The sequence below is a fragment of the Vipera berus genome (genome assembly GCF_964194415.1).
Source record: "Vipera berus genome assembly, chromosome: 2".
Taxonomy (NCBI): Eukaryota; Metazoa; Chordata; class Lepidosauria; order Squamata; family Viperidae; genus Vipera; species Vipera berus.
In genome coordinates this window covers 179,787,073-179,813,606 of record NC_138203.1, presented here as the reverse complement: position 1 = coordinate 179,813,606, position 26,534 = coordinate 179,787,073, and the positions used below count along the sequence as shown (strand labels likewise).

Below are 26,534 nucleotides of genomic sequence, written 5' to 3'. Positions count from 1 at the left end.
CCACGCACTCGTTACCTCCCGTATTGATTACTGTAATGCTCTCTACATGGGGCTGCCCTTAAAGACCACCCGGAGGCTTCAGCTGGTGCAGAATGCAGCTGCGCGGGTTGTGATGGGAGCTTCCCGATACTCCCATATTACACCCCTCCTGCGGGAGCTGCATTGGCTACCAGTTGCCCTCCGGGTGAGATTTAAGGTGCTGGTACTTACCTTTAAAGCCCTACATGGCTTAGGTCCGGGATACTTGCAGGACCATCTGCTGCCGGGAACAAATTCCCATCGTCCAGTACGCTCACACAGAGAAGGCCTCCTCAGGGTACCGTCAGCTAGGCAATGTCGGCTGGCGACCCCCAGGGGGAGGGCCTTCTCTGTGGGAGCACCAACCCTATGGAATCAGCTCCCCCCTGAGCTTCGGATAGCCCAAAACCTCCAATCCTTTCGCCGCGGCCTCAAAACACACCTGTTCCACCAAGCTGACCTAGACTGACAGGCATCTTAATTAATTTATATTTAGTATTTTTAATTCATTTTTAAATTCTCTAATTTTTTATTGCACTGATGTTCTCAATTTCATTTATCTTGATTTATGCACTTATTATATGTTTTATTGTGAGCCGCCCTGAGTCCTTCAGGAGATAGGGCGGGATATAAATCCCATCAATAAATAAATAAATAAATAAATAAATATTCCTAACTACCAAAAAAAGTGACCTAATCTTGTGTTGTACAGTGTACATTCATGGGTTAAGTTTATTTATAGGCAGCTGTCTCTATTTCCAAGTTACTTTCTTGGGCTGGTTTGTGGAATCATTTCTCTTTGAAGCCATTCAACTGAGCTGGGACTACAGCTCCCAGAAACTAGCCAGCCATTGTTGTTTTGGCTGATAAATTTTGGGATTGTATGCAAGTCTGAAGTTAAAATAGGCCTTTTTGCAGCTTGTTCTGAACTACGGTACTTTGAATATTGATAAAAATGAAGCAATCTTTGTGCTGATAACATGCTAAACACTAAATACTAAAAATTAATATGCAAGGGTAAGACCTTAGATTATGAGGAAGCAATCAGTTCCTGATTGATCCTCCTCTTCCACACAAACACACACACATATCTTGTTCCATTTTAATACTTGGGTTGGCTGTAGTATCCTGCAACCAATTAGGCTCATAATACTATTTTTCCAGAGGATGTTTATGATTCACTGCTGCTGAGCTTAAAAATATGGTTACTTCCCATCTCACCCACCCCGATATAAAATATTCCTGCTACAAAAAAAATCATTGGTTGATTTGTCTGTCATTTACAGCATAAAGTCTAACTAAAAAAAGTAGCAAAATTAATTCTAATCCAGATTATGATAGCATATTAAATTCTTGAATCTTTTAGTAAAAGTGTTTATGTTGCTTTTTCCTTAGTCAGGCAAGGGCTTACTATCCTGGACGCATATTTAGAGAATTAATTTTAGCTATAATTTTTATGTGTCCAGCATCACTTTCCTCTGTGTGGATCATTTAACAGAGATTAGAAAGAGAAGGAAAACTACTATTACTACATTACTAATTCCCCTCAGTTTTTGAATTTGCATGAATCTGCTACTGCTTGTTTCTAGTCTGCAGCAGTAGGAATGCTGAATCAATATACCTAATACTAGAAAAAGTGTACTGGATATACCCAACATGATTTATAACAATTGTGAAGTGCTGATGAAGAGTTTTCTAAAGAATAGTAAATACATCCAGAATTCCTTAAACATTTGAAATCAAAATAATATATGGGTCTGGGTGAAAGGATACATATGAAAATACATTATTTTTTTAGAAATCATACCAAAAGATTGTATTTAATGTATGCAGAATATATATATTTATGGCAAACAATTAGAATATGGGTTTTGCTCTTTCAGATGTTGCTTTTTGGTGGCTGTCCATTGTAATTTGCCAGGTAGGTAGAGAGGCATGATTACTGGAATGAATGCTCATACAGACCTTGGAATGTTTTTGATGGCTTTGAATTAACATTATTTGGCTTTACATTAAGGAAAAAATATTATATTAATTTTTAAAAATTCCAATGCTCTGTGTTTCTCCGCTTTCTCATTTTGCATAACAATATCACTAGGTGTTCTGAGTTTAAAGAAGGTGGTGCTATTTGTCATCCTTTGTAATTGTTCAAATAAAATATATTCCTGAGCATTTCACTTTTTAGTTTTTTTTATTTTTGTCCTGTTTGGTATTATAAATTCATCACGATCCATTTTCTTAAAATATTTGGACAAACATTATTAACCTAGAATAATTCAAGCTATACTCACTTGTATGTTGTAGGCATTAAGAAGCTTGGCTTATCTCTCCAATTCTTTTCAATCTTTTTATCTAATATTTGTAATTACAATATTGTGAAATTCTTGAAATTATGATGGAGAATTCTAGCTTAGGAAAACTAACATTCCCTTGAATTTTTTTATAAGAATAAGGAATAATTCAGCAGTAAAAGAAGAGTAATCTTTGATGTGTAAATAGTTGGGCATCTACCAAAAAAGTCTAACATGGTTAAAAATGGTTTAAAAAAAAGAATTAGTAAAAAGTTAAAAGCAAGAGCTAAATCTCATCATAATGCTTGAAGATTATTCCAAACTATTATAACGGAAATTCAGAGTATCTTCTGATAAAAAATATGCTACAAAATTGTTCTGCTGAAGAAATGGTGGACACAAATCAGCTCCATGACAAGCACAGCTAAGCACCATGGCAGAATGAAGTGCTCCAGACAGTTGCTCCTCGAGAGGGGACTGCAAGATGGTGGTCACTGGCAAATTTACAGTTCCTGGAGATGAGGGAATAGCCATTTTTTTTTCAAGCTGTGCTTGGTATCTTTGAAACAACACAGTTCACATATTTTCTTTTCTAATCAGTTTCAGAAGTTGCTTATTAACTGCTTTTCAGCTATTTAGGAACCTTTGGATTGACAAGTGTTGCAGCACTGACTGAGTTTCCTTCAATTCTTAGTGAAAGTAGTTTTAAATACCAATGTAGGATTTGACAGGTGTTTTTTTTCCAGAATAAACAGCAAAAGGTGATTAAAAGTTTAATTTTATGAAGAAGTCCCCGTGGAAAAAATGTTTTCTTTTTAATTCTTAAAAATAGTAAGATAAGACTCTAAAAAATGTACACTAAAAGGGATTTAAGTTATGGTATAATTAATGGAGGACAATCAAATTTACAATTACAGAATGAAGCAAAACATTTTAACATTGGACATATAGTTATTTTTGAACAATGGCCCAGAAGTTAATTTTAATAGTATCTGCCTCTACATAGACTGTCTTTAAAATACAAGTAGCCCTCTACTTACAACCATTCATTTAGTGATTGTGCAAAGTTACAGTGGCACTGAAAAAGTGACTTTCACTGTTTTTCACACTTACAACCATTGCAGCATTCTCATGATCATGTGATCTGGCATGTATTTATGACAGTGTCAGGTTGCAGTATCATGTGATCAACTTTTGTGACCTGATAAAGTCAATGGGGAAATCAGATTCACTTAAAACAATGTAACAGTGATTCACTTAACTGTGGCAAAAAAGGTTGTAAACCGGCAAAATTCACTTAACAACTGTCTTGCTTAACAACAGAAATTTTGGGCTGAATTGTGATTGTAAGCTGAGGACTACCTTTATGATTTGAAAGTATATTTTAAAATGGACTAAAAGAATGACATGGAAAAAGATATTACGCTGAATATTCAAAAGAATCCACCTTCTCACGTGACTAAGCCCAGACAAATCCTCCTAAAGGGTTCAATGGAAAATCAGGTAAGATGATGACATGGAGATTTTCTTCCTACACTTCAAAAATTGTGTTTTTGTGATAAAAAATAACATTGGAATCATCACTATTTTCTACTCTTTCGTAACAAAAGAGTATCAAGAATAAGCATAAGTATTAGGAATTATGATACAGTAGATGGGAGTTCAGATAAATGCTTTACTTTCCCATTTTTTGTTTTTGTAACAAAAAATAGAGACACCCAATATATATGAACAAAACAATCCACACTTTTGTACTTTGCTCTGTATCATTCAACCTGTGCCACAGCTTGGAGTCATGTGATAGTAATAACATCTTTTGATTAATGAGTTCAAAGAATGCAAAAAACACCCCTTTGCCCTAGGCTCAGTATCTGATTGCACATTTGGCCAGTTTACAGAGTCTTAGCGCATGTCCTTGCTCTTTATATGTTGATGCAACCAACCCAGCAGTCTTATTTCACTGAGGTGGCAAATGTTACTCTCTCCCAAAATACTATCCTAATATTAGCAATTATGCATTCACGGAGCAGAATGTTCCAATTCAAGCATCTTAGCATTTACTACAAAAGGATGGCCAAGTACTATGCCATCACTGGTTTTAAACCAGGATAGCCGTCTTCTGCAATACTTTCCCACAAGTATTTCTAAACATTACATCTCCTGGAGGTACCACACATTGCTCTTAGACTAGACTTAATTTATCTGATGGAAGATTTACAATTTATCTGCTGCATCTCACCTCCAACTGTAATTTTAACAGCTTTCATTGGGTATCAGTATTGTTTTAGACATACTGGGAGCACAAAGGCTCAGCTGGAAAGCAGAAAGCCTGGATTTGAGACAGGGTGAGCGCCTGTTACTCGTCCCAGCTCCTGCCTACCTAGCAGTACTTGCATGTAAATGCAAGTAGATACCACTTCGGTGGGAAGGTAACAGGATTCTGCATCCCTTGGCCTATAGTAATGTGGGCCACATGACCACAGAAATGTCTTTGGACAACACTGGCTCCTTTGACTAAGAAATGGAGATGAGCACCGCCCCCTGGAGTCATAAACAACTGAGCAGGGGAAACCTTTACCTTTATGTTTTTAGAAAGCCAATGGATGTACTAACCCAGTTGGCTTTTTAAAGTTTGCTTTCAATGATTTGCACTCCTCCTGTACCCTTGCTGCTCTTCCAATAAACAATGATGGAAATTTTATAAAGCACAAACTATATCCAATAGCTGCTTTTCGTGACTATAATTTTGCTCTGCAATATTGAAAGCCCAGGGGCATAATACTTACCTTTAATTCATCTTTTGGTGCTTACCCATAAACTAGATGCAGCAAGATACTGGTAAACCCACATTTAGCATACATTTCCTTTTATTTGAATGCCTTAAAGTTAAAGGTAAAGGTTCCCCCGCACATGCAACTCTAGGGGCCGGTGCTCATCTCTGTTTCAAAGCCGAAAAGCCAGCGCTTGTCCGAGGACGTCTCCATGGTCATGTGGCCAGCATGACTAGACGCCAAAGGTGCACAGAACGCTGTTACCTTCCCACCGTAGTGGTCCCTATTTTTCTACTTGCATTTTTACGTGCTTTCAGACTGCTAGGTTGGCAGAAGCTGGGACGAGTAACAGGCGCTCACTCTGCTACGTGGCACTCGGGATTTGACCCGCCAAACTGCTGACCTTCTGATTGACAAGCTCAGCATCCTAACCCACTGAGCCACCGCGTCCCTTTTTGAATGCCTTATGTTCTGGCATTCAGTGAAATACAGTATTCTTCCTCAATATGTTTCTCAAAGAAGTTGACTTTCCTTCTTTTATTATAGGTAAAGGTAAAGGTAAAGGTTCCCCCACACATGCGTGCTAGTCGTTTCCGACTCTAGGGGCTGGTGCTCATCTCCGTTTCAAAGCCAAAGAGCCAGCGCTTGTTCGAGGACGTCTCCGTGGTCATGTGGCCGGCATGACTAGACGCCAAAGGCGCACGGAACACTGTTACCTTCCCACCATAGTGGTCCCTATTTTTCTACTTGCATTTTTACGTGCTTTCGAACTGCTAGGTTGGCAGAAGCTGGGACGAGTAACAGGCGCTCACTCTGTTACACAGCACTCGGGATTCGACCCGCCAAACTGCCGACCTTCTGATCAACAAGCTCAGCGTCCTAACCCACTGAGCCACCGCATCCCTATTCTTTTATTATACTTCAGTTCAATTACACTCCAAATGAGCATCCTTACTGAATTTAACTTGAGGTTGCCAAACCACTTTTTCTTTTGAAATTTTTGCTGCATTGATCATATAATCAGCTCTAAAAGTGAAGTTTGTTAAAGACTCAATAATTATTCCCTTTGCAGATGTTAGTCAATGTTTTGGAGTCCGGACTTTCCAGGCAGTTATATTCAATGAATTCGTTTTGTGGCACGCCACAGATTTATATTATTCCATCGAAGCTTTAGTTTCAATCAACATTAGTCTTTAAGGAGTTATATGAGTCTTTTGCTACAAAAGACATGGGTATTTCCTTTTCTCAGCCTATGCAATTCACTCTACTGGGATAGTTTCTTCTGGAGACTTCTTTCCAGGGTTTCGCTTGGAAACGTAAACTCCTATTCTCCTCCGTTTCTTCTGGAGAAGAACGGCCATGTATTAGGATTTCGATTGTATTTACAACAGATGAATACGGTTTTACACGGCGGAGGGATGTCAGTTTGAAGCACCGCTAGGGATAGAAAGCAGCAAGGGCTATAACTGATTAGTTGAACTCGAGGACAAGTCAGTTTTTTCCTCCCCAATTTAGTAAGTCGGTGTTGCAAGTTGGAAGCCACCCTATCCTAATTCGGATGCTATGCATTTGCTAAGGCGATACACGAAAACCAGCCGCCTGTCTGAAATACTTTGCCCTCTCTATGGTCGTACACACATTGGGAACGTAGAACGTAGAACCGAAACCGGAAAACTCACCTCAACTCCTAAGTCTCTATGATCAGTTTCTGTCCTGTGAACCAGCCTGGTGATTGGAGGCCGGGGCGGAGAACGCTTCGATCTAAGTCGGATTGGTCCGGGCTCAGTCACGTGGGGAGTGGGATTGCAAGCGCGTGCCGGTGTCTGGGCTGGATGCGGCGCCCTTCTCTCAGCTACATGTGGAAGCATCTGCTGGGGGCGACGATCAGAGCCATGTCTGGAGGGGGAGCCCGTCTTCAGCGTCCCCCGCAGGACCCGCTGCGGCATCTTCGCACGCGGGAGAAACGCCACGGGGCCATCGACAAAGGCCCGAACACCGTTTATGTGCAAGTAGTTGCAGGAGGATCGCGAGACATGGGGGCGGCGGTCTACGTCTTCTCCGAGTACAACCGGTGAGTCTCCGCCTGATGTTTGCCCGCCCTTCCCGGTTCCGGTGGGACACGTGCGAGAGGTGTCGCATGGGTCTTTCCTCCGTTCAGTTCACCGCAGTACTACATCGGCCTCCGTTCTCTTATGTTGGTGTAGTACAGGAAGTCCTCGACTTAACAAGAGCTCATGTAGTGACTGCTCGAAGTTACAACGGCACTGAAAAAGGTGACTTGAGGCCTTTTTTCACCACCGTTCCAGCGGCCCCATGGTCACTGATCGAAATTAAGCTGCTTGGCTGCTGGTTCATGTTTATGACAGTTGCAGTGTCCCAGAGTTATGTGATCACCTTTTGCAACCTTCTGACAGACAAACTCAGTGGGGAAGCCAGATTCACTTAACAACCACAGAGATTCACTTAACAACTGGCAAGGCAGGTCGTAAAATGGAGCAAAGCGTATTTAACAACTGTCTCACTTAGGAACAGAAATTTTGGGCTCAATTGTCGTAAATTGAGGATTACCTGTAATCTGCAGAACTAATTACCTCTTATCTCTGGATGCTTTCTAGGAAGCATATCCTTGTGTATGTGTGTGTGACTAGCCTCCTTTAAATGATGAAAGAAAACTCAAACTGTCAAGCACGGTTGATATTAAATATATCTTTGAAAAACTTACTTTATAATGCCATTTTACTTATTTATTTGTATCCTACCTTTATTATTTTTGCAAATCACTCAAGGTAGCAAACATATCCAACACACCTTTGTCCTATTTCCCCCACAACAAGAGAGAGACAGTAACTGGCCCAAGGTCATCCAAAGGGGACTTGAACTCAAGGTCTCCTGTCTTACATTGAAGGAAAAGCAGCTTGTGGGGAAAAAGATACCATCAATTAGTGAAGAGCAATAATATTTATTTTATTTATAATTGAATTTCTATACTGCCCTTCTCCCGAAGGACTCAGGGCGGTGTACAGGGCAATAAAAACTTTACATACAAAAGTTAAAATTAAATTAAATTAACTAAGCCCTAATAATAAATAATTAAAATACCCTAAACCCTTAAACCAGGCTGGCCTGTTCAAATAAATAGGTTTTCAGATCCCGGCGGAAAGAGCGAAGGTCGGGAGCCATCCAGAGGTCAACCGGTAATTGATTCCAAAGGGCTGGTGAGCCCACAGAGAATGCTCTCCCCCTGGGGGCCGCAAGCCGACACTCTCTGGCCGACGGCACCCTGAGGAGGCCCTCTCTGTGGGAGCGCACGGGACGCAGGGAAGATGACGCCGGCAGCAGGTGATCCCGTAAGTAGTCCGGACCCATGCCATTTAGGGCTTTATAGGTAATCACCAGCACCTTGAATCTTTCCTTCCCCCCCCCAACTAGAAAGCCTCCCCAAAAGTGAGTTAGCATGTAGGACTGTACGTAGAGAAAAGACATCTCACCTTACTTAGCACTCTTTCTAACACTCAGACATCCATATTTCCTAGTGGAAGAGAATTAAAGCTGCTACAGAAGCTGTTGGGGTTTTCTATTAATTGCTCTCATTTTTCTGTTGAGGTAGAGCCAGTTTGATATAATGGTAAAGTTCCTGAACTAGAAAGTAGGAGGCTGTGGATTCTGGTTCTCACTTATGCATTAAAGCCAGCTGGATGACTTTGGGCCAGTTATTTCTCCTTAGCCCAACCAATCTTAGGGTCTTTTTTGTTGTTGTGGGGGAAAATGGAGGCAGGAGCATTATGTATACTGTTATGAGTTGTTAAAAATAAATAAAAGCAAAGCAGATATTAATCTGATAATAGTAGTAGTTGAGTGGGGGTAGTTGCGGGTAGTTGCTTCTTCAAATACTTGTACTCTCTCTATAAATCTGCCATTGGATGATGCGATTGGAGGATTTGACCTTAGCTAGCCAAAGAGAATGAGTACAGGTTGGCTGATCCATAATTGCTCATCTTTCCTTTGAGTGAGTTGATGACTGGACTAGTTTGCTCCAGTTCTCACCATATGTTCATTCAGAGAGGATGAAATGGCTGCTTCTTTGGTAACTAGGTTTATATCTGCGCTGCTTAAAGACAGAAGAAAATACCCCAGGAAGCCATACACTGATGTTTTCTCTCTAGGCCAGACGTGTCAAACACAAGGCCCGGGGGCCAAATCCGGCCCGCGAAGTGGTTTCATGCGGCCCCCAAAGCCATCCTGGAAACAGTGAGGGAATGGCCCCCACTGCCTTGGCCCTGGCCCAGAGACCCTCCTTCTGCCAGAGACCCTCAGATCTGTCCCACTCCTGCCCAGGCCCCCATAGGCACCCTTGATGCGAACGATGTAGAGCTGGCCACGCCCACCCAGTAGGCCATACGCACTCTAGCCACGCCCACCCAGTAGGCCACACCCACCCAGGCCACACCCACCCGGCCCCCTGAGGGCAACCGCAATGCTGATGCGGCCCTCAATGAAATTGAATTTGACACCCCTGCTCTAGGCAGTATTCCTTGCTTTGGTTCCTGAGCTGGTAAAGAGGAAAATGGATAGGAGCAGCTGCTAATTATTCTTCCTTCTTCTCTCTCCTCTTTTATCTGCTTCCAGAACTGGCCCACTTTAACAGAAGTGCCAGTGCTTGCTTCTTTTTTCTCCAACATGTTTTGAAGAGAAGAATTCAAAATAAGAGATAGCTATTTACATTTTATTTATTTTTCTTTACCAGGTGCACTTTCCCTGCCTAAATGTAGAGCAATTTTAAGTATCTTTTCACCAATATGTATTTAGTGTCACTTCTAATTAAGTCTTTGTTCATTTGAATGATAATCAAATGATAGATAGATAGATACAGTTGCAAGAAAAAGTATATGAACCCTTTGGGATTACGTGGAGTTTTGCATGAATTGGCCATAAAATGCGCTCTAAACGTCATGTAAGTCACAACAATAGAAAAACACAGTCTGCTTAAAATAATACACAAACATTAGCTGTTGTCATGTTTTAATTGAACATAAGATGGAAACATTCACAGTGCAGGGTGGAAAAAGTATGTGAACCTTTGGACTTAATAACTGGTTGACCCTCCTTTGGCAGCAATAACCTCAACCAAACGTTTCCTGTAGTTGCAGATCAGACCTGCACAACGATCTGGAGTAATTTTGGACCACTCCTCTTCACAAAACTCTTTCAGTGTAGCAATATTCTTGGGATGTCTGGTGTGAATCGCTCTCTTAAGGTCATGCCACAGCATTTCAATCGGGTTGAGGTCAGGACTCTGACTGGGCCGCTCCAGAAGGCGTATTCTGTTCTGTTGAAGCCATTGTTTTGTTGAATTACTTGTATGCTTTGGGTCATTGTCCTGTTGCGTCACCCATCCTCTGCGGAGCTTCAGTTGGCGGACAGATGGTCGTACGTTTTCCTGCAAAATGTCCTGATAAACTCTGGAATTCATTTTCCCATCAATGACAACAATCCGTCCAGGCCCTGAGGCAGCAAAGCAGCCCCAAACCATGATGCTCCCTCTGCCATGTTTTACAGTGGGGATGAGGTTTTGATGTTGGTGTGCTGTGCCTTTTTTTCTCCACACATAGTGTTGTGTGTTTTTCCCAAACAACTCAATTTTGGTTTCATCTGTCCACAGTATACTTTGCCAGTAGTGCTGTGGAACATCCAGGTGCTCTTTTGCAAACTTCAAACGTGCTGCAATATTTTTTTTGGACAGCAATGGCTTCCTCCGTGGTGTCCTCCCATGTATTCCATTCTTGTTTAATGTTTTCCTTATTGTAGATGTGTCAACAAAAATGTTAGCATGTGCCAGAGATTTCTGTAGGTCTTTAGCTGACACTCTAGGATTCTTCTTTACCTCATTAAGCATTATGCGCTGTGCTCTTGCAGTCATTTTTACAGGACGACCACGCCTAGGGAGAGTAGCAACAGTGCTAAACTTTCTCCATTTGTAGACAGTCTGTCTTACCGTGGACACATGAACATCAAGGCTTTTGGAGATACTTTTGTAACCCTTTCCAGCTTCATGCAAGTCAACAATTCTTGATCGTAGGTCTTCTGAGAGCTCTTTTCTGCGAGGCATGGTTCACATCAGACAGTGCTTCTTGAGACCAGTAAACCCAAAACAGGTGTGTGTTTTTAAAGGGCAGGACGGCTGTCAGCAACACATCCAATATCATCACACTGGTTGGAGTCAAGGTTGGCTCACTCCTGGCTCCAATTAGCTCTTGGAGAAGTCATTAGGCTAGGGGTTCACATACTTTTTCCACCCTGCACTGTGAATGTTTCCATCTTATGTTCAATTAAAACATGACAACAGCTAATGTTTGTGTAGTATTATTTTAAGCAGACTGTGTTTTTCTATTGCTGTGACCTACATGACGTTTAGAGCGCATTTTATGGCCAATTCATGCAAAACTCCACGTAATCCCAAAGGGTTCACATACTTTTTCTTGCAACTGTAGATAGATAGGGACTTTCTAAGAAAGTGAACATTGCAGAGAAAAATCAAAACATAACTATCCTATGGCACGTTCCCCTTTTAACATTTTTTAATTGTTTGCTCAGTTCAGGAGCAGTAGAAGTTAGTATATGGTTGAGACTTCTCAACATTTTTAACAGCCCTGAATGTGTCCCTAATACAGGAAGAAATTTACGCTAGCCCAAAATGGCACAAAAGAATTTTCTCTTCTGTGGATTTATAAGACAAAGCAACTCCTTTCCATTTTTGTTGAATGTGTGCCAACTGGGTTTTAGTGGTTTTGGAAGCTGTCATTGGGTCATTAGAGATAGGCGTATCATAATCCGAATTATTCTTCCATTTCAGATATCTTTTTAATTGTGGAGAAGGAATACAGCGCCTTATGCAAGAACACAAGTAAGTGAACCAAAAATACAGCAAAAATACTGAGGTGTGTGAAATATCTTTAAATCATGGGTGGAATGGGGAAAAGAACCAGGGGCAACAAAGTGGAGTGCCTCAAAGGTGTGGTGGTTCACTGGGATCAAAATAGGAGAGAAAATAGGAATGCCACCCTTGAAATATTAGATGGTCTCGGCTACGACCTACAGCTTTTGTTTTTAAATCCCAGTAATGCTGTTGTGAATTACAGTCAGTGCTTTGAGAAGAAAGAAGCTGTGCTGGCCAATTTCAATGTGTGGAAGAAAAGAAAAGTGCCCCAGTTGATGCTTTAATTCAGAAAGCACATAGGATTAACTTTTGTTGTCAGGGAGCAAAGAGGCACATAAAGTTCATTCTTTATAATCATGCATCAGATGTTTTGCCCTTTACATTACAGTACATGAGTAGCGATTGATAGGCAGGGAGCATATTCATGCAACAATTAAAAAACTGTTATATGCTTAATTTACAAATCAACTTTGAACCCACAACCGTGACCTAGCATTGAACCTCAGCAGTAAGGTTTCACAAACTTACAAAACAGAATTTGCCACTTAATCATTGTAATGCTGGAACTCTTGCATGAATATATATATTCTAGTACAGGTAGTACTTGTGTAATGACTGCTCATTCAGCAACTGGTCAAAGCTGACAAGCCACCTTCTGGACCAGCTCCAGGGATTGGGGGTGGACACACAGTATTGTGCTGGTTCCCCTCTTTTCTCCAGGGTTGATACCAGTTGGTGGTGATTGTGGAGGAAGGATCCTACCTTTGTCCTCTACTTTTTGGGATGCTGCAGAGTTTGGTGCTATTTCTGCTCCTATTCAATATCTACATGAAGCTGCTGGATAAGCTGATCCATTGCCATGGGGTAAAATATCATCAGTACGTTGATGATTATGATACATCTCCACCCCTGCCAAGCAAGGGGAGGCTGTAGAGATATGGATGGGGAACAGTAGGATTCAAGTGAACCCTGGTAAGACTGAGTGGCTCTGGGGTTTGGGGCCTTCTCATTCTGGGCCTATACCATCTTTTATATGAATGGGTATCAAGGTTCCGACTGACGAGCCCAACCAAGCAAGTACTCTTGAGACTGTGCCTGGTACACATTTTGAGAGTCCTCCTAGACTTGCGACTCCTGATTAAGGAGCTTGTGGCAATTGTGCCTTGGAGGACTTTTGCATAATTTTGAATTGTGCATTGGTGGTGATGCTCATTCTTAGATTGGGAGACTCTGCTCACAATCACTCATACCTTGATCTCCTCCCTGGTGGACTATTGTAATGCACAGTACATGGGCCTGCCCTTGAAAAGTATCTGGAAGGTTGAGCTAGTACAAAATGCAGTAGGTTGGGCAGATCTATTGCCCTTTGTGATATGGGGGCAATTTTTTAAATAAACAATATGAAATTAACAAAAGGGACGCGGTGGCTCAGTGGGTTAGGACGCTGAGCCTGTTGATCAGAAGGTTGGCAGTTTGGCGGGTCGAATCCCGAGTGCCGCGTAACAGAGTGAGCGCCTGTTACTCGCCCCAGCTTTTGCCAACCTAGCAGTTTGAAAGCACGTAGAAATGCAAGTAGAAAAATAGGGACCACTACGGTGGGAAGGTAACAGCGTTCCGCGCGCCTTTGGCATCCAGTCATGCCGGCCACATGACCACGGAGACAAGTGCTGGCTCTTTGGCTTTGAAACGGAGATGAGCACCGGCCCCTAGAGTTGGAAACGACTAGCACTCATGTGCGGGGGAACCTTTACCTTTACCTTATGAAATTAACAATAATTATGCTTTAATTTTAGAGCATTTTGTAATTATAGCTTTTATGGTTTTATTGTATACCATTCAGAGTCAAGTGATATGGGTGGCATATAAATGAAACAAAATAAAAAAAAATAAAGCCTTTGATGATTCTAAAATTTGTTCTTTGATTATTCATTTCCTAAAATAGTAGCACACAGTTTTGTGGTTGTTTATTACTGAATTTGGTTTGTTTTATTTTAATGTATCACTTAAAGTTGCTTGGACAGTTGAAGAGGCTTATAAATTGAATGAATTAATGAGTGAATCAGTGAGTGAACGAGGCACTGAGGATGATATTGGATGTGCTGATGGACAGAAGCATGTAGAAATATTAGTTTAGTAAATTCCATTAAAAGGTTTGCCTTTATTGCAGGTTAAAAGTGGCTCATTTAGACAATATCTTCCTCACTAGAATGAATTGGGCAAATGTTGGTGGCTTGTCTGGTGAGTTCAGTAAATAAATATATTCTGTATTCCAAATGGTGCTGCTTTGAATGTTCTAATTAAATAAAAATATATAAATAGATTGAATTTGTAATCTCAATAGATTTGGAGAATGCATCAGTGAGAAAAGGTAGATGAGAAGAGATCAAGTTATACAACAGTACTTCAACACCAGTTAATTTTATCTGAAGAAATGTCTACCAGAGGGTTGCCTGTAAGGAAAAAATAGAAAACAGACTTCTCTGAACAGGTGTAACATAATAAATACTTTAATAAAAGATTGTAAATCCTTTATGAGCATTTTGCAGAAAATAATTAAAAAATGGTGATTTTTGCTTTTGTTAATTCAAAAGGAGATATAAGAACCTTCCTGAGGGCCATTGAAGTTGGGATCAATCTATACTCCAGGGGAATCACGTTTAAGTATAATAGATACTTTGATATCTATGAACCATCCGTGTAGTTTATCAATATAAACTACTGTAAACTACTGGTAGTCTTCAACCTGCAGCCATTCGGTCAGCAACCATTCAAAGTTATGATGGTGTGAGCCAATGGTGGTTAGACTAGTCTTTGAAATTCCAACCCTCTCAGCTCTACAAAGATCACATGATCATGATCTGGGCGCTTGGCAATCCATTCACACTTATAACCAGTTGCCAAGCACCTTGTGATCGCGTGATTGCTATTTTCAGCCTTTCCTGGCTGTTTCCAGAAAGTCAATGGGGAAGCAGCGGGGAAGGTTTCAAGTCACTGGGGTAAGTCTCCCCTGCCTGAGCACTTTCTACCAGTCTCTTAATGCACCCCTGCAGACCCTCCCTGATCAATGTACCTTATACATCCTCTCGGACCCTCTCCAAAGTACAGTGCCTCTCGTGCACCCCCTCACTTTGACCTCTGTGCATCCTCCTCTGTGCTTCCTCTTGCTTTTTCCCCTACCTGGCAGCAGCCACTTACCACTCTGTAGGACTGGGATTTAAACTTCCTGCTGGCTTCTCCACTGACTATGGTTGTGTGAGGCCAACCAGAAGTTGACTCATCTAACAACCGTGGGATTCAATTAATGATGGCAGTTGGAACTGCAGGGTTTGTTGTCGCTAAATGATACAGCCACCCATAATCTTTTTCTTTCTGTGTTGCTATAGCAGTAATCTTTTTTTCAAAAGTTCTCTGCGATTTTATCTAAAGACAATTGTAACAGTGGCACTCTTTATCCTTTCATCTAGGAATGCTTCTTACCTTAAAAGAAACAAGAGTTCCCAAATGTATTCTTTCTGGACCACCACAACTGGTGAGTGGTGGTATGCTCTTTTTTTTGCAGTGATTACCTACTCAGTTATCTTTTAAGAATAATAGCATAGAATTAAGTATGTAATATAGGGCAGTGCATTGATAGGATTCTTAAGACATTCACATTTTTTTTCAAGTTTCTACAGAATTCTTCCTTTTGCTTAAAGTCTGAACTCTATTTTGAAATCACTCATCATAGCCATAGTTAGTATAGCTGCTATTTGTTCTGGACTGAGATTTCTGTGATTGATGTTCAGCTTCTGAACTGTTCACACTTATAGGTTATACAAGACAGTTCATTACAATCTAGCCTGCAGAATAATCTCAGTGTTTTTTTTATCTGGGAATTAGAATGCTGCATTCTGTGCTATATAAATTGCTAGTGAAATGCAGATTCGGGGACATAATAGTTATTCCTTACTTTCAGAAACCTTACTTTCTTCCTTAAAATTATAGCTTATATGTGATGAGCATACTTTGTTTAAAATACTTTTTAACGCTTTCTAAGGCTGCTTCATATTGGTATTTAGGGGGGCAAAATAAGATCCATTGTTCTGACCTGATGTAGTGTAATAGTTAAGTTAAGAATTGGGATTTCCTAGATTTGAGTCTCAGCGACAGTGAACTAAATGGATTGCTTTAGGCAGCCTATTCCTCCTCTCTATACCCCACCCTTGTGTGCCATAACATATTATAGGATTGTTGAAAGAATAATAATCAGATCACTTGCATGAAGCATTTTGAATGCTTAAAAATGTAGTAAAATGTAAAATGTATTTTATCCTATTAGGTGAGCCTCATAATATGTGAGAATAATCAGTGTTACTAATTTGCTAGGAAATAATAGTTGTCGTTCTTTTTATTGTATGTATTTCAGCAAAAATATTTAGAAGCAATCAGAGTATTTGCAGGTTCAATGAAAGGAATGGAGATAGGTAAGTGCTATCTTTCAAATTGTATTTCAGGTTTGCAGTTGCCGGAGGTGTGCTGTTTTGCATACCGGTTCTATGGCAGACTGATCCAAGAAAAGAGAATTGCTGTACATCTTTGCTTGTTTTTCTTGATTCCATGCTGTGTCGCCAGCTTTTGAGGTTATTGGCTACATCTTTTCTTTAAAATGCATTTAGCAAAGCCAATTTAAAGCTTGAAGCATAAGAATTTTAAACTGTAGCTCAAATAACTTGACATTCATTTTCCATCTGTGTTGTTACTAGTTGTGCAGTCTTTTTTGGCTCCAGAATATGAGGATGAAACAATGACAGTACAGCAAGTCCCTCTGGTAGGTGAGTAAGGTATCCTAATTTTAAATAAGGGGTGGGTAGAACACAGTAAAATCTGTGCTATAGAGATCTAAGCATCATAACAATTCTGTAACTTCTGATTCTGAAATATTGGGATGTAACAATAGAGGAACCTATGGTTGATTATGAGACAGAGAGCCTGCCCTAGTTGTAGAAAGTTTTGCTGCACCGTAATTTTGCTCTGTTGTCTCATAACTTCCTTTTTCTGGTGGCAACACTTAATCATTAAAATCAATTAAAATGCTTAAAACGCTACAATTAAAAAGACCACAATAACAAAAAAAGGAAAGTACAGTCTAAACTTGCACACAATGCAGCCATTTAAGGGGCTGCACACTTCCATGGGATGAGCCCGATGGTACATCGAAGTTTTAAGTGTCTTTCCGAAAACCAGCGGGGACGAGGCAAATCTCACCTCAAGGGAATGTTGTTCCAGGGGGTGGGTGCCATTGCAGGAAAAGCTGTCTTTCTGGGTCCTGCCAAATGAGGCTTCTGGGCCAATGGGACCTGCAGCATTTCCCTTCTGCCAGACCTGACGGGATTGATAGGTGCATACAATTGGGGAGAGGTAGTCCCTCAAATAATCTGGCCCCATGCCATGGAGGGCTTTAAAATCATAACTGGCACCTTGAGCTGGACCAGAAAGCATCCTGGCAATCAGTGCTCCTTTCAAGCAGAGGAGTAAAATATACAGTTCTTGAAGCATACATAACTACTCGCACCGCAGCATTTTGCACCAGCTGAAGCTTCTGCATGGTCTTCAAGAGTAGCCCCGTGTAGTTTTTTAACAGTAATCCATTTGGAAGGCGTCTAGGGTATGAATGACTGAAGTTAGAGTCTCTTGATTCAGGAATGGGGGCAACTGGCACACAACATGAAACTGTGCAAAGGCCCTCCTGGCCACAACAGCTACCTTCTTTTTGAGCAGGAGTTGTGAGTCCAGAAAAACTCCCATATTGTGCACCAGAGCTGTTTGGGATGGTTCAACCACATCCAGCAGAAAGTTGGTAACTCTCTGGATTCAGAAGATCGCAGTATCCAAAACCATCTAGTCTTGCCAGGGTTCAGTTGAATATCCGGGTAATACCTCATTAACTGAACTCAAAATTTACAGGTAGCATATTAACTTTCTTGAGTCCAAGGACTGTGTGTCAGATGGAGCTGCTGCACTACACTGCGATCATTTCCAGTTTTTTATAATCACATATAAATGGGTGGTGATTGGGATAAATGAAAACCCTAATATTTTCAAATTATCGATACATTGACGATAATAAGGTGGTTTATAATAATTTCGAGTAGCTATTAAGATGCTCACTGAGAATTCTGTGTAAAAATGTTCTTAACACTATGAAAATAGTTAAGTTTGAGATTTTCTTATTTTCTTATATATCACACAGCCATAAAGCGAGTCTGTATATTTTTGGCTCATTTTTGGATGTGCTGTGTCAGTAGAGGCAGTTGTGGCCAAATCAGCAAAATGGAGTTCTGTACAATATATGAATGTATTCAGTGTCTGCAAAACAAAGAGTTGTACATATTCTAACCTTATCCTTGCCCCTTTTCTCTTTCCACCATTTGCCTCAAAAAAAGCAAAAGCCAACTGTGACCCAAGGATACACCCAGACTCTAAATCTCCAATAGACGAGGATGATCAAGAACATATTGCAAGGCCAGAATCTCCCTCTGACAGGAATAAACAGTCACCTGATAAAATAGGTGAGGAAGCCTTGATCTTTGTTAATGAAATGGGACCCACCAGGAAGATTTCATGGTGGGAGCGGGGGGAATTTGCCAGATAAGCCATTATAATTTAAGTTACAGCATGAAGTTTAAAAATCTGTCCATCCATATTTCACAAAAGAGATTACTACTGAAGCTGGATAATTTAGGAATGTATGTCTTAACAATGACTTAATATTTTAAAGATATTTTTAAGTTTTATTAATGTTTTGTCTCATGAATATTTTAAAGTTAATTTTCATTTTGATGTTTTGGGGTCTGTAACGCCCAAGCTGGTTTACACAAAATACTTAAATACTATTGAAGGTGTCTCTACTCTTCTGGCCTATGGTATTGTTCTGGGGCGACAGTATTAAATACACCCCCCCCAGCATTATCCCCTTCCCCAACGCTTAAAAAAATAGGATAGAAAGCCAGGAACCTTAGATTTTCTCAGGGGTGAAATAAAATTATTAAGTCTGTATAAATAGTTGCCATGTCTGCTCAAATGTATAAAGTATGTCTCTGTAGAGTGATGCTGTGTTGTTGCTTTTGGTAAAAAACAGACATTTTAGATTTTACATATATTTTGATTTTGAAACACAGGACTTATCTGTCTGTTGTGGATTTTTTTTTTAAGGCAGCAAGAGACACATACTTGAAAGGGACCCATCTCTTGTTGTTGCATATGTTTGTAAGGTAAGAGCTTTTCTCCACATTGAGGGTGTCAGGGTTCCTATTGACGAACCCAACCAAGCAAACACCTTCAAGACTTTCCAATCTCTTAATGTAAAACCTTATTGAGCAAATCAAGCCTCAGGCCAAACCCCCTATAGTAAAAGGAAAGCACTTCCCCTCCCATGGAAACAATTAGAAACAATTAGATTGTTATGAGAAATTGTCTCTTAGCTGAGCCAGACATCTGGCAAGTAACCTTGCTTCTCACAGTCTTTCTTTTTTTGAAGTCTGCATTCCAATTTCACCTCCTCCCCCCAAGCTCATTGGCAAGCTAAGAAGCAATAATTGTTGCACCAGCAAAGCATACTTCAAGCTTGGCAGAGGGAACCTCAGTCACTATTTGGGAACCTGTCATAGTATAAAGATTCAATATCACGCTCTAATAGTTCTGAGCTAGGGAACACTTGATATGAAATAAATATGATCCAGATGCTTTGCTTATTAGAAAAGCTGGGTGAAAGAAATGCTAAGATTCCAAGCCTCTTAACTATGCATTTTTAGGATTTCACTACATCTGGTTTGCATGTGCTTGGATGTTTCTCATATAGATTGTGGAAATAAATTGAGAGTTGTTTAGAAATGGTAGAAGTTACATGTGCATATTGCATATCATAGGTTTATAGACTTCTCCCCAGTATATGTATTTATAATTGCAGGATTTGATGATCATAGACCTGACTTCCTCATGAGATGATTTATTACTTTTATGTGTGTATTGCTTACACTTGATCTTAGCCAAAAGGCCAAGAAGCAATGCTTGGTGGGGTGGTCTAGAGCTGAAGGCACTCGCCTCCCACTTGGAAAGTTGAGAGTTCGATCCTAGACAGCAACAAAGCACAAAGAGAAAATATCTGCTGCAAACTCCGTGTAGGCATCAGGAAGGGCATCTGGCCAGTAAACACTCAGCTTCACTTAGTCGCTCCGACTCCACCCCAAAACAAGAGAATTAAAGGGTCGTAAAAAGAAAAAAAAATGTGTGCATTGCTTAGTTTGCCAAATATAATAAGATATTTCATCCCAAGCCAAATATGCCTTTCTGTCCCTCTCTTAGTATTTCTAATAATAATAATAATAATAATAATAATAATAATAATAATAATAATAATAATAATAATAATAATAATTTTATTTATATACCGCCCTTCTCCCGAAGGACTCAGGGCGGTGAACAGGGCAGATATATAAAAATACAAAAATACAAAAGTTAAAAGAAAATTAAACATATGCCCGACTAAAAACAGTAAATACAGATATTAAAAATGACCATAAAAACCCAACCCATCCCCCATCAGGCCAGGCCGGCTTGTTCAACTAAGAATGTCTTCAGATCGCGACGGAAGGAGCGAAGGTCGGGCGCCATCCGGAGCTCAACCGGCAACCGATTCCATAGCTCCGGGGCGCCCACAGAGAAGGACCTCCCCCTGGGGGCCACCAATCGACATTCTCTGATCGGTGGCACCCTGAGGAGGCCCTCTCTGTGGGAACGCACAGGGCAGAGGGAAGTTGATGCCGGCAGCAGGTGCTCCCTATGTTAGTGTAGGGTTGTAAGTAGGTGAATTTTATGATATAATGTCAACTTTACTGTTTGAGATGACTGAACACTGCTCGGAATACATGGTGAAATAACCTATATTTTATCTGTAGGTCCATCCAAAGAAAGGAACCTTCTTAGTGTTAAAAGCAAAGGAACTTGGCTTGCCTATGTAAGTAGGGAATTTCAGTGTACGTTTATATGTAGAATGCCTTCAATCTTCAGAGACTGGTTAACTTTTTTTTGTGTTTTTTTAGTGGCAATGCAGCAATTGCGCCCATAATAACAGCTGTGAAAAATGGAGAGAATATCGTGTTTGAAGGAAAAGAGGTAGAACTGTCTGAAGGGTCCTTTTATTTAGGACCTTTTGCATATGAAATTAGCTGGGCATCCCTGTCTTGTGAATGTAACCATTGGTTTTTTTTTTCTTTAGTTTATTATTTATGGCAGAGAGATTACAACCTAAAATGCTTGTTTGGCCTTTGCTTCAATCAGTGGGAATGTTTAAATGAACTGAGTCCATAAAACAATTGATTTGTGTAATGTGAAAAAGCAGATCAAGTTCCTCACTTATTCAAAGGGAATCTTTTACGTCAGATCGGTTCATCATTGTGGGTTGAGGGGAACAGCTTTCCAAGCTCAAATGTTCATATAACATGATGGAACAGTTTGACAAAGCAAACCAAACCAACCCAAACCCTGCCCTTCCTGCTCTGTGGTCCCTGCTTCTTGGTCGTTATGGGAAATGTTACCCAGTAATGTTCTTCTCCCGGTTGAAATGTGGACTGTGATAGACTTTAATAAAAAATATGTGTTGATGGTGTGCATTGACCTGTGTATCTTATTAACAGATCTTGGCTGAAGAACTTTGTACGCCTCCAGAGCCAAGTATAGCATTCATTGTATTGGAGTGCCCTCATGAAGGTTTTATAGAAGCAGTCTGTGAAAACAGTATACTGCTAAGGTATGATTAAGCAAAAGCTCAACTGTCTTCATATTTTGTATGAAGGAACCACTGGACAACAACTTTCTTGCCATGTCTTTATTTGTCACCATCTCTTTTGGAAGTATGAGTCTGTTTTTATATTCATCAATCCGTGTAAACAACTCTTTTACCCTAGGTCAGTAAGATGTGGCAAAATCTTAGTAGGTGAGAAAATTATATGTATTGCATATAGGGGGGGGGTCCCAACGTTTCTGGGTTAGCAGCCCAGTGGGAAAGGGAGGGGCAAGCACCTTTAGGTTAGTGCCGGCGCAAGGGCAGCTGAGCGCATGCATGCACATGCGCACACTGGCCAGCCGTGCGTGCGGCCTGGTGGCCAAAAGGCTGCAGCCTGGTAGTGAGCCACAGCCCATTGGTTGGGGACCTCTGGCATATAGGGTTGATCCTTTCAGTGGGTGCATAAATACAGGTAGTCCTCGACTTACAACCATTTATTTAATGACCAAAGTTACAACGGCACTGAAAAAAGTGACTTAATGACTGTTCTTCATGCTTACATCCATTGCAGCATCCCCATGGTCAGTCAATGAAAATTCAAATATAACTGGTTAATATTTAGGAGGGTGGCACAGTGTCCCCGGGGTCATGCGATCGATCACCTTTAGCGACCTGACAAGCAAAGTCAATGGGGAAGCCAGATTCACTTAAGAGCTGTGAGGATTCACTTAACAACTGTGGCAAGAAAGACCGTAAAGTGGGGCAAAACTCACTTAACTCAGCAACAGAAATTTGAAGCTCAGCTGTGGTCGTACGTCGAGGAGTATGTGTAGTTTGAAATTCAGTAGAGTAAAAAAATAGTGCAGAAATACTTCAGGTACAAATATGAGCTTGTATTCTTGCAGCCAGAAAACTTATCTACATTTGATAGTTTCGTGTATAGTGTTCAGTATTTTAAGATCAGAACTGAATTTTTGATCGCTTAGTTCAACGCTGAACTCTCCTCTATTGAAGTTATAAAGGCGTGTTGAGGTATAAGGTGGCAGTCTCTTGTTGAATTCTGGTCACTTGTCGGTGAAATCTATATGCCCAGGCCTTAGAGCTTGGATTCTGTAGATATTAGGGTAGTAACTATCCTGATATGTGTTCACAGTATATGCTATATACATAATCTGCATCCTGAGAATTTCTGCTTTTATATCAGATCTTTTGTTGCAGGTATCGGCAAGGGAATCCAGAACATTCTGTGGCTTTAGTTGTTCATATCACTCCAGACTCTGTTCTGAAGGATAATCGGTATAAGCAGTGGTTAGAAAGGTTTGTGTCTAGCTCTCTCCATAGTTTCAGTTGCTGCTCAGATTATCTAGCACAGGGGTAGGCAACCTCGGCTCTTTTATGACTCATGGACTTCAACTCCCAGAATTCCTGAGCCAGCCATGCTGAGGAGAAATGGAGAGGTTTCCATAAGAGCCATGCTGGCTCAGGAATTCTGGGAGTTGAAGTCCATGAGTCATAAAAGAGCCAAGGTTGCCTACCCCTGATCTAGCATAAATGAGGTTTGAATAGTGGCGTGCTGAATTTCACTAGCATTAATTAATTTCCTGTTGCTTTACTTTGACATAATGCTTGTATTTAACTCATTCTCACCAATTGTTTACTGTTAGAATGATATTTAGCATTGTTTACTCCTTGGCACCTACACAATTTTTGAAGTGCTTCCCGTACGTTTGCAGTAATTCTTAATTACTAGAATAATATTACAAACATAGACAAGAGTCCAGAAAAAGTGAAGTCTGTATCTAAAAGAAGAGAATCTCTCTGTACAATAAGGGAGCTTCTGACTTATTCACTGTCATGACAACATATCAGCATTTGGCTTTATTTGTTTTAATGTATTTCACAGGCAGTGTATTTCACTGGAAATCCAGTGAATTAACCCTGATAAAAGCTCCTGGGTGCTTCTCAGACGAGAACATTTTATGCTTTTTCTCAGTTGCTCTTTTTTACTGATATTGTTCTATCACTTATGGCTGAACATCTGTGGTCTATTTTTAAAACCTTCCTTATATTTATTTATTTATTTTATTAGATTTATATACCGCCCTTTCCCGAAGGACTCGGGGCGGTTTACAGGGTATTTAAAACCAAACCAATACAAAAGTTAAAAACAATTAAAAAAGATTAAATCATCCCTAAAAATAAAAACCCCAGTTAAAAATTCTCAGCCTGGGCCGGAGAGCTCAAAGAGCCAGGTCTTCAGGTCCCGGCGAAAAGAACGAAGGTCGGGGGCAGTCCTAAGCTCCACGGGCAGCTGGTTCCAGAGGGCAGGCGCACCCACAGAGAAGGCCCTCCCCCTGGGTGTTATCCGCCGGCAGTCTTTTACCGGCGGCACCCTAAGAAGACCCTCCCTGTGTGAGCGCACTGGACGAAGGAAACCTGATGCTGGCAGCAGGTGTTCCCTCAAATATCCCGGACCCAAGCCATTTAGGGCTTTATAGGTCATCACCAGCACTTTGAATCTCACCCGGAGGGCAACCGGAAGCCAATGCAGCTCACGGAGTAGAGGTGTTACATGGGAGTATCGGGAAACCCCCATCACAACACGCGCGGCCGCATTCTGCACCAGCTGAAGCCTCCATGTGGTCATCAAGGGCAGCCCCATGTAGAGAGCGTTGCAGTAGTCTAAACAGGAGGTCACGAGCGCATGGGTGACTGTGCGTAGGGCATCTCAGTCCAGATAGGGTCGCAACTGGCGCACCGGGCGAACCATGGCAAAAGCCCCCCTGGTCACGGCTCCTATATGGTCTTCAAAATTGAGCCGTGAATCCAGGAGGACGCCCAAGTTGTGAGCCCTATCAACACGGGGTAACACCTCACCCCCCATCGTTAAAGATGGAATAGTCTGGTTAACCCGAGATGCCGATATGCACAGCCACTCAGTCTTGGCAGGATTGAGATGAAGCCTGTTTCTCCCCATCCAGACCTGGACCGCCTCCAGGCAACGGGACATCACGGCGAGGGCATCGCTGGGTTGGTTCGGGGTGGAGAAAAAAAGTTGGGTATCATCAGCGTACTGATGATACCCCACCCCGAAACCACGAATGATCTCACCCAGCGGCTTCATGTAGATGTTGAACAGGAGGGGCGAGAGAACCGACCCCTGAGGAACTCCACAAACGAGAGACCTCGGGGTGGTGATATGGGAGATTGATAGACAAGGTGAGGAAGCCCCATCTCCATGTTATGAGTGATAGGCATATTGCATTTGTGTACATAGGTCCAGGCGAAAAGGAGAGTGCAGACAACACAACTGTTTAACCTTTAGTGGGGTGATAGACATTGCAGCCAGATTGCTCTCATAATATACCTGACCTCTGATTGCACTAAAGCTATCATGAAAAGCACATAGAAGAACAGAAAGGAGGAGTCAAGGCATTAAGCTGTAAATAGCTTCTGTTTTGTTTGTATGGACAATACTGTTAAAACCCAGCATAAAATAGAATTTCCTTACCCTATTTAGAATATCAAGTTTTAAAATACGCCTGATTTTTTTCTTATTCACTAGCTTTGGTGAAAATACTCAACACTTGATACTCAACGAAAATTGCAAGTCAATGCATCACTTTCACAGCTACAGAATTCAAAGTCAGCTCAATTACATACACCCAAAGATCTTCCCATTGCTCAAAACCCACCACTCAAGCAAGGTAAGAAGGTAATAGTAAATAGGGAACAGCTGGAAGGGTACATGCTCTGTTTCAGTCAGTTTGGTAGCATATGCTTTTATGTTTTTCTGTCTACCCATCAGGAAGAAGAGGCTGAGTTCAGTGTGCCTGTGACTCAAGGAGAATGTCTCCTCAAATACCAGCTGAGACCCAAAAGAGAATGGCAGAAGTTGGTAGCCATTTCAGTTTGCCTTCATATTATGAATTCAGTCTTGTCCAAAGACTTACCTCCTTGACCCCAAGCATATAGAGTTTCTGCAGATTTTTTTTATCTTTCTACCCTTTTCCTCATCAATTGGGCATTATTTTAATATTAAAAAAATGAAACAGCTTTTTGCAAAAATATTAGTATATTTTAATCTCCATGTTTTGCCTCATATCCTTGGAGAATATGTCAGAATAGTACTTGTTTTAAATTGTGCTTACTAAATAAAATAAAATGCAAAAGGATACATAAAATATTTCGAAACAAAAATATTTGAACTTCAGATGCCCTCTTCTGAACCAGGAGTGCCCCATTTTGAGCATAAGCAGATGGGTCGGAATCATTTCCAGAATGCTCAAAGCAATCCGTACAGGGTGCTGTATTTCATATCTAATATGGGGTGCAGTTGGAATGGGACGTTTTGGACGCTGTTATGTCATTTGTAATAATCATATAATGGTGCAAAAATACATGTAACAAATTTATCGTAATATTATAGAGGGAGCCACCCAAAGTTGTTGAGAATCAGATGGCATACAGGTTTAATAAATAATTATCATTATTAAGGCAAATAGATGGGGAAGAAATGGAGGTAGTGACAGATTTTATTTTCCTGGGCTCCAAGATCACTGCAGATAGGGACTGTAGCCAAGAAATTAAAAGACGCTTGCTCCTTGGGAGGAAAGCCATGGCAAATCCAGACAGCACACTAAAAAGCAGAGATATCACCCTGGCAACAAAAGTGCACATAGTCAAGGCGATGGTCTTCCCAGTTGCAATGTATTGCAGTGAAAGTTGGACCATAAAAAAGGAATTGAGGCCTTTGAACT

The 26,534-nt window shown here is 40.9% G+C and overlaps 1 protein-coding gene across 2 annotated transcripts in view; it reads left to right on the top strand.

The window, feature by feature from the left end:
- Positions 1-6,765: 6,765 nt before the first annotated feature.
- ELAC2 (elaC ribonuclease Z 2) overlaps positions 6,766-26,534 on the top strand; it is a 34,525-nt gene continuing 14,756 nt past the window's right edge. The window contains exons 1-14 of one of the 2 annotated variants that reach the window (XM_081320693.1): positions 6,766-7,151; positions 11,931-11,981; positions 14,182-14,252; positions 15,479-15,543; positions 16,420-16,477; positions 16,757-16,825; positions 18,443-18,562; positions 19,206-19,264; positions 20,948-21,006; positions 21,092-21,164; positions 21,686-21,798; positions 22,993-23,091; positions 25,340-25,481; positions 25,583-25,668. In XM_081320693.1, coding sequence (XP_081176819.1) covers positions 6,778-7,151; positions 11,931-11,981; positions 14,182-14,252; positions 15,479-15,543; positions 16,420-16,477; positions 16,757-16,825; positions 18,443-18,562; positions 19,206-19,264; positions 20,948-21,006; positions 21,092-21,164; positions 21,686-21,798; positions 22,993-23,091; positions 25,340-25,481; positions 25,583-25,668 — 1,439 coding nt within the window. In that variant the 5' untranslated portion in view covers positions 6,766-6,777. Of the gene's footprint in view, positions 7,152-11,930; positions 11,982-14,181; positions 14,253-15,478; positions 15,544-16,419; positions 16,478-16,756; positions 16,826-18,436; positions 18,563-19,205; positions 19,265-20,947; positions 21,007-21,091; positions 21,165-21,685; positions 21,799-22,992; positions 23,092-25,339; positions 25,482-25,582; positions 25,669-26,534 lie in introns of both variants that reach the window. The other variant, XM_081320692.1, reaches the window with a different exon arrangement.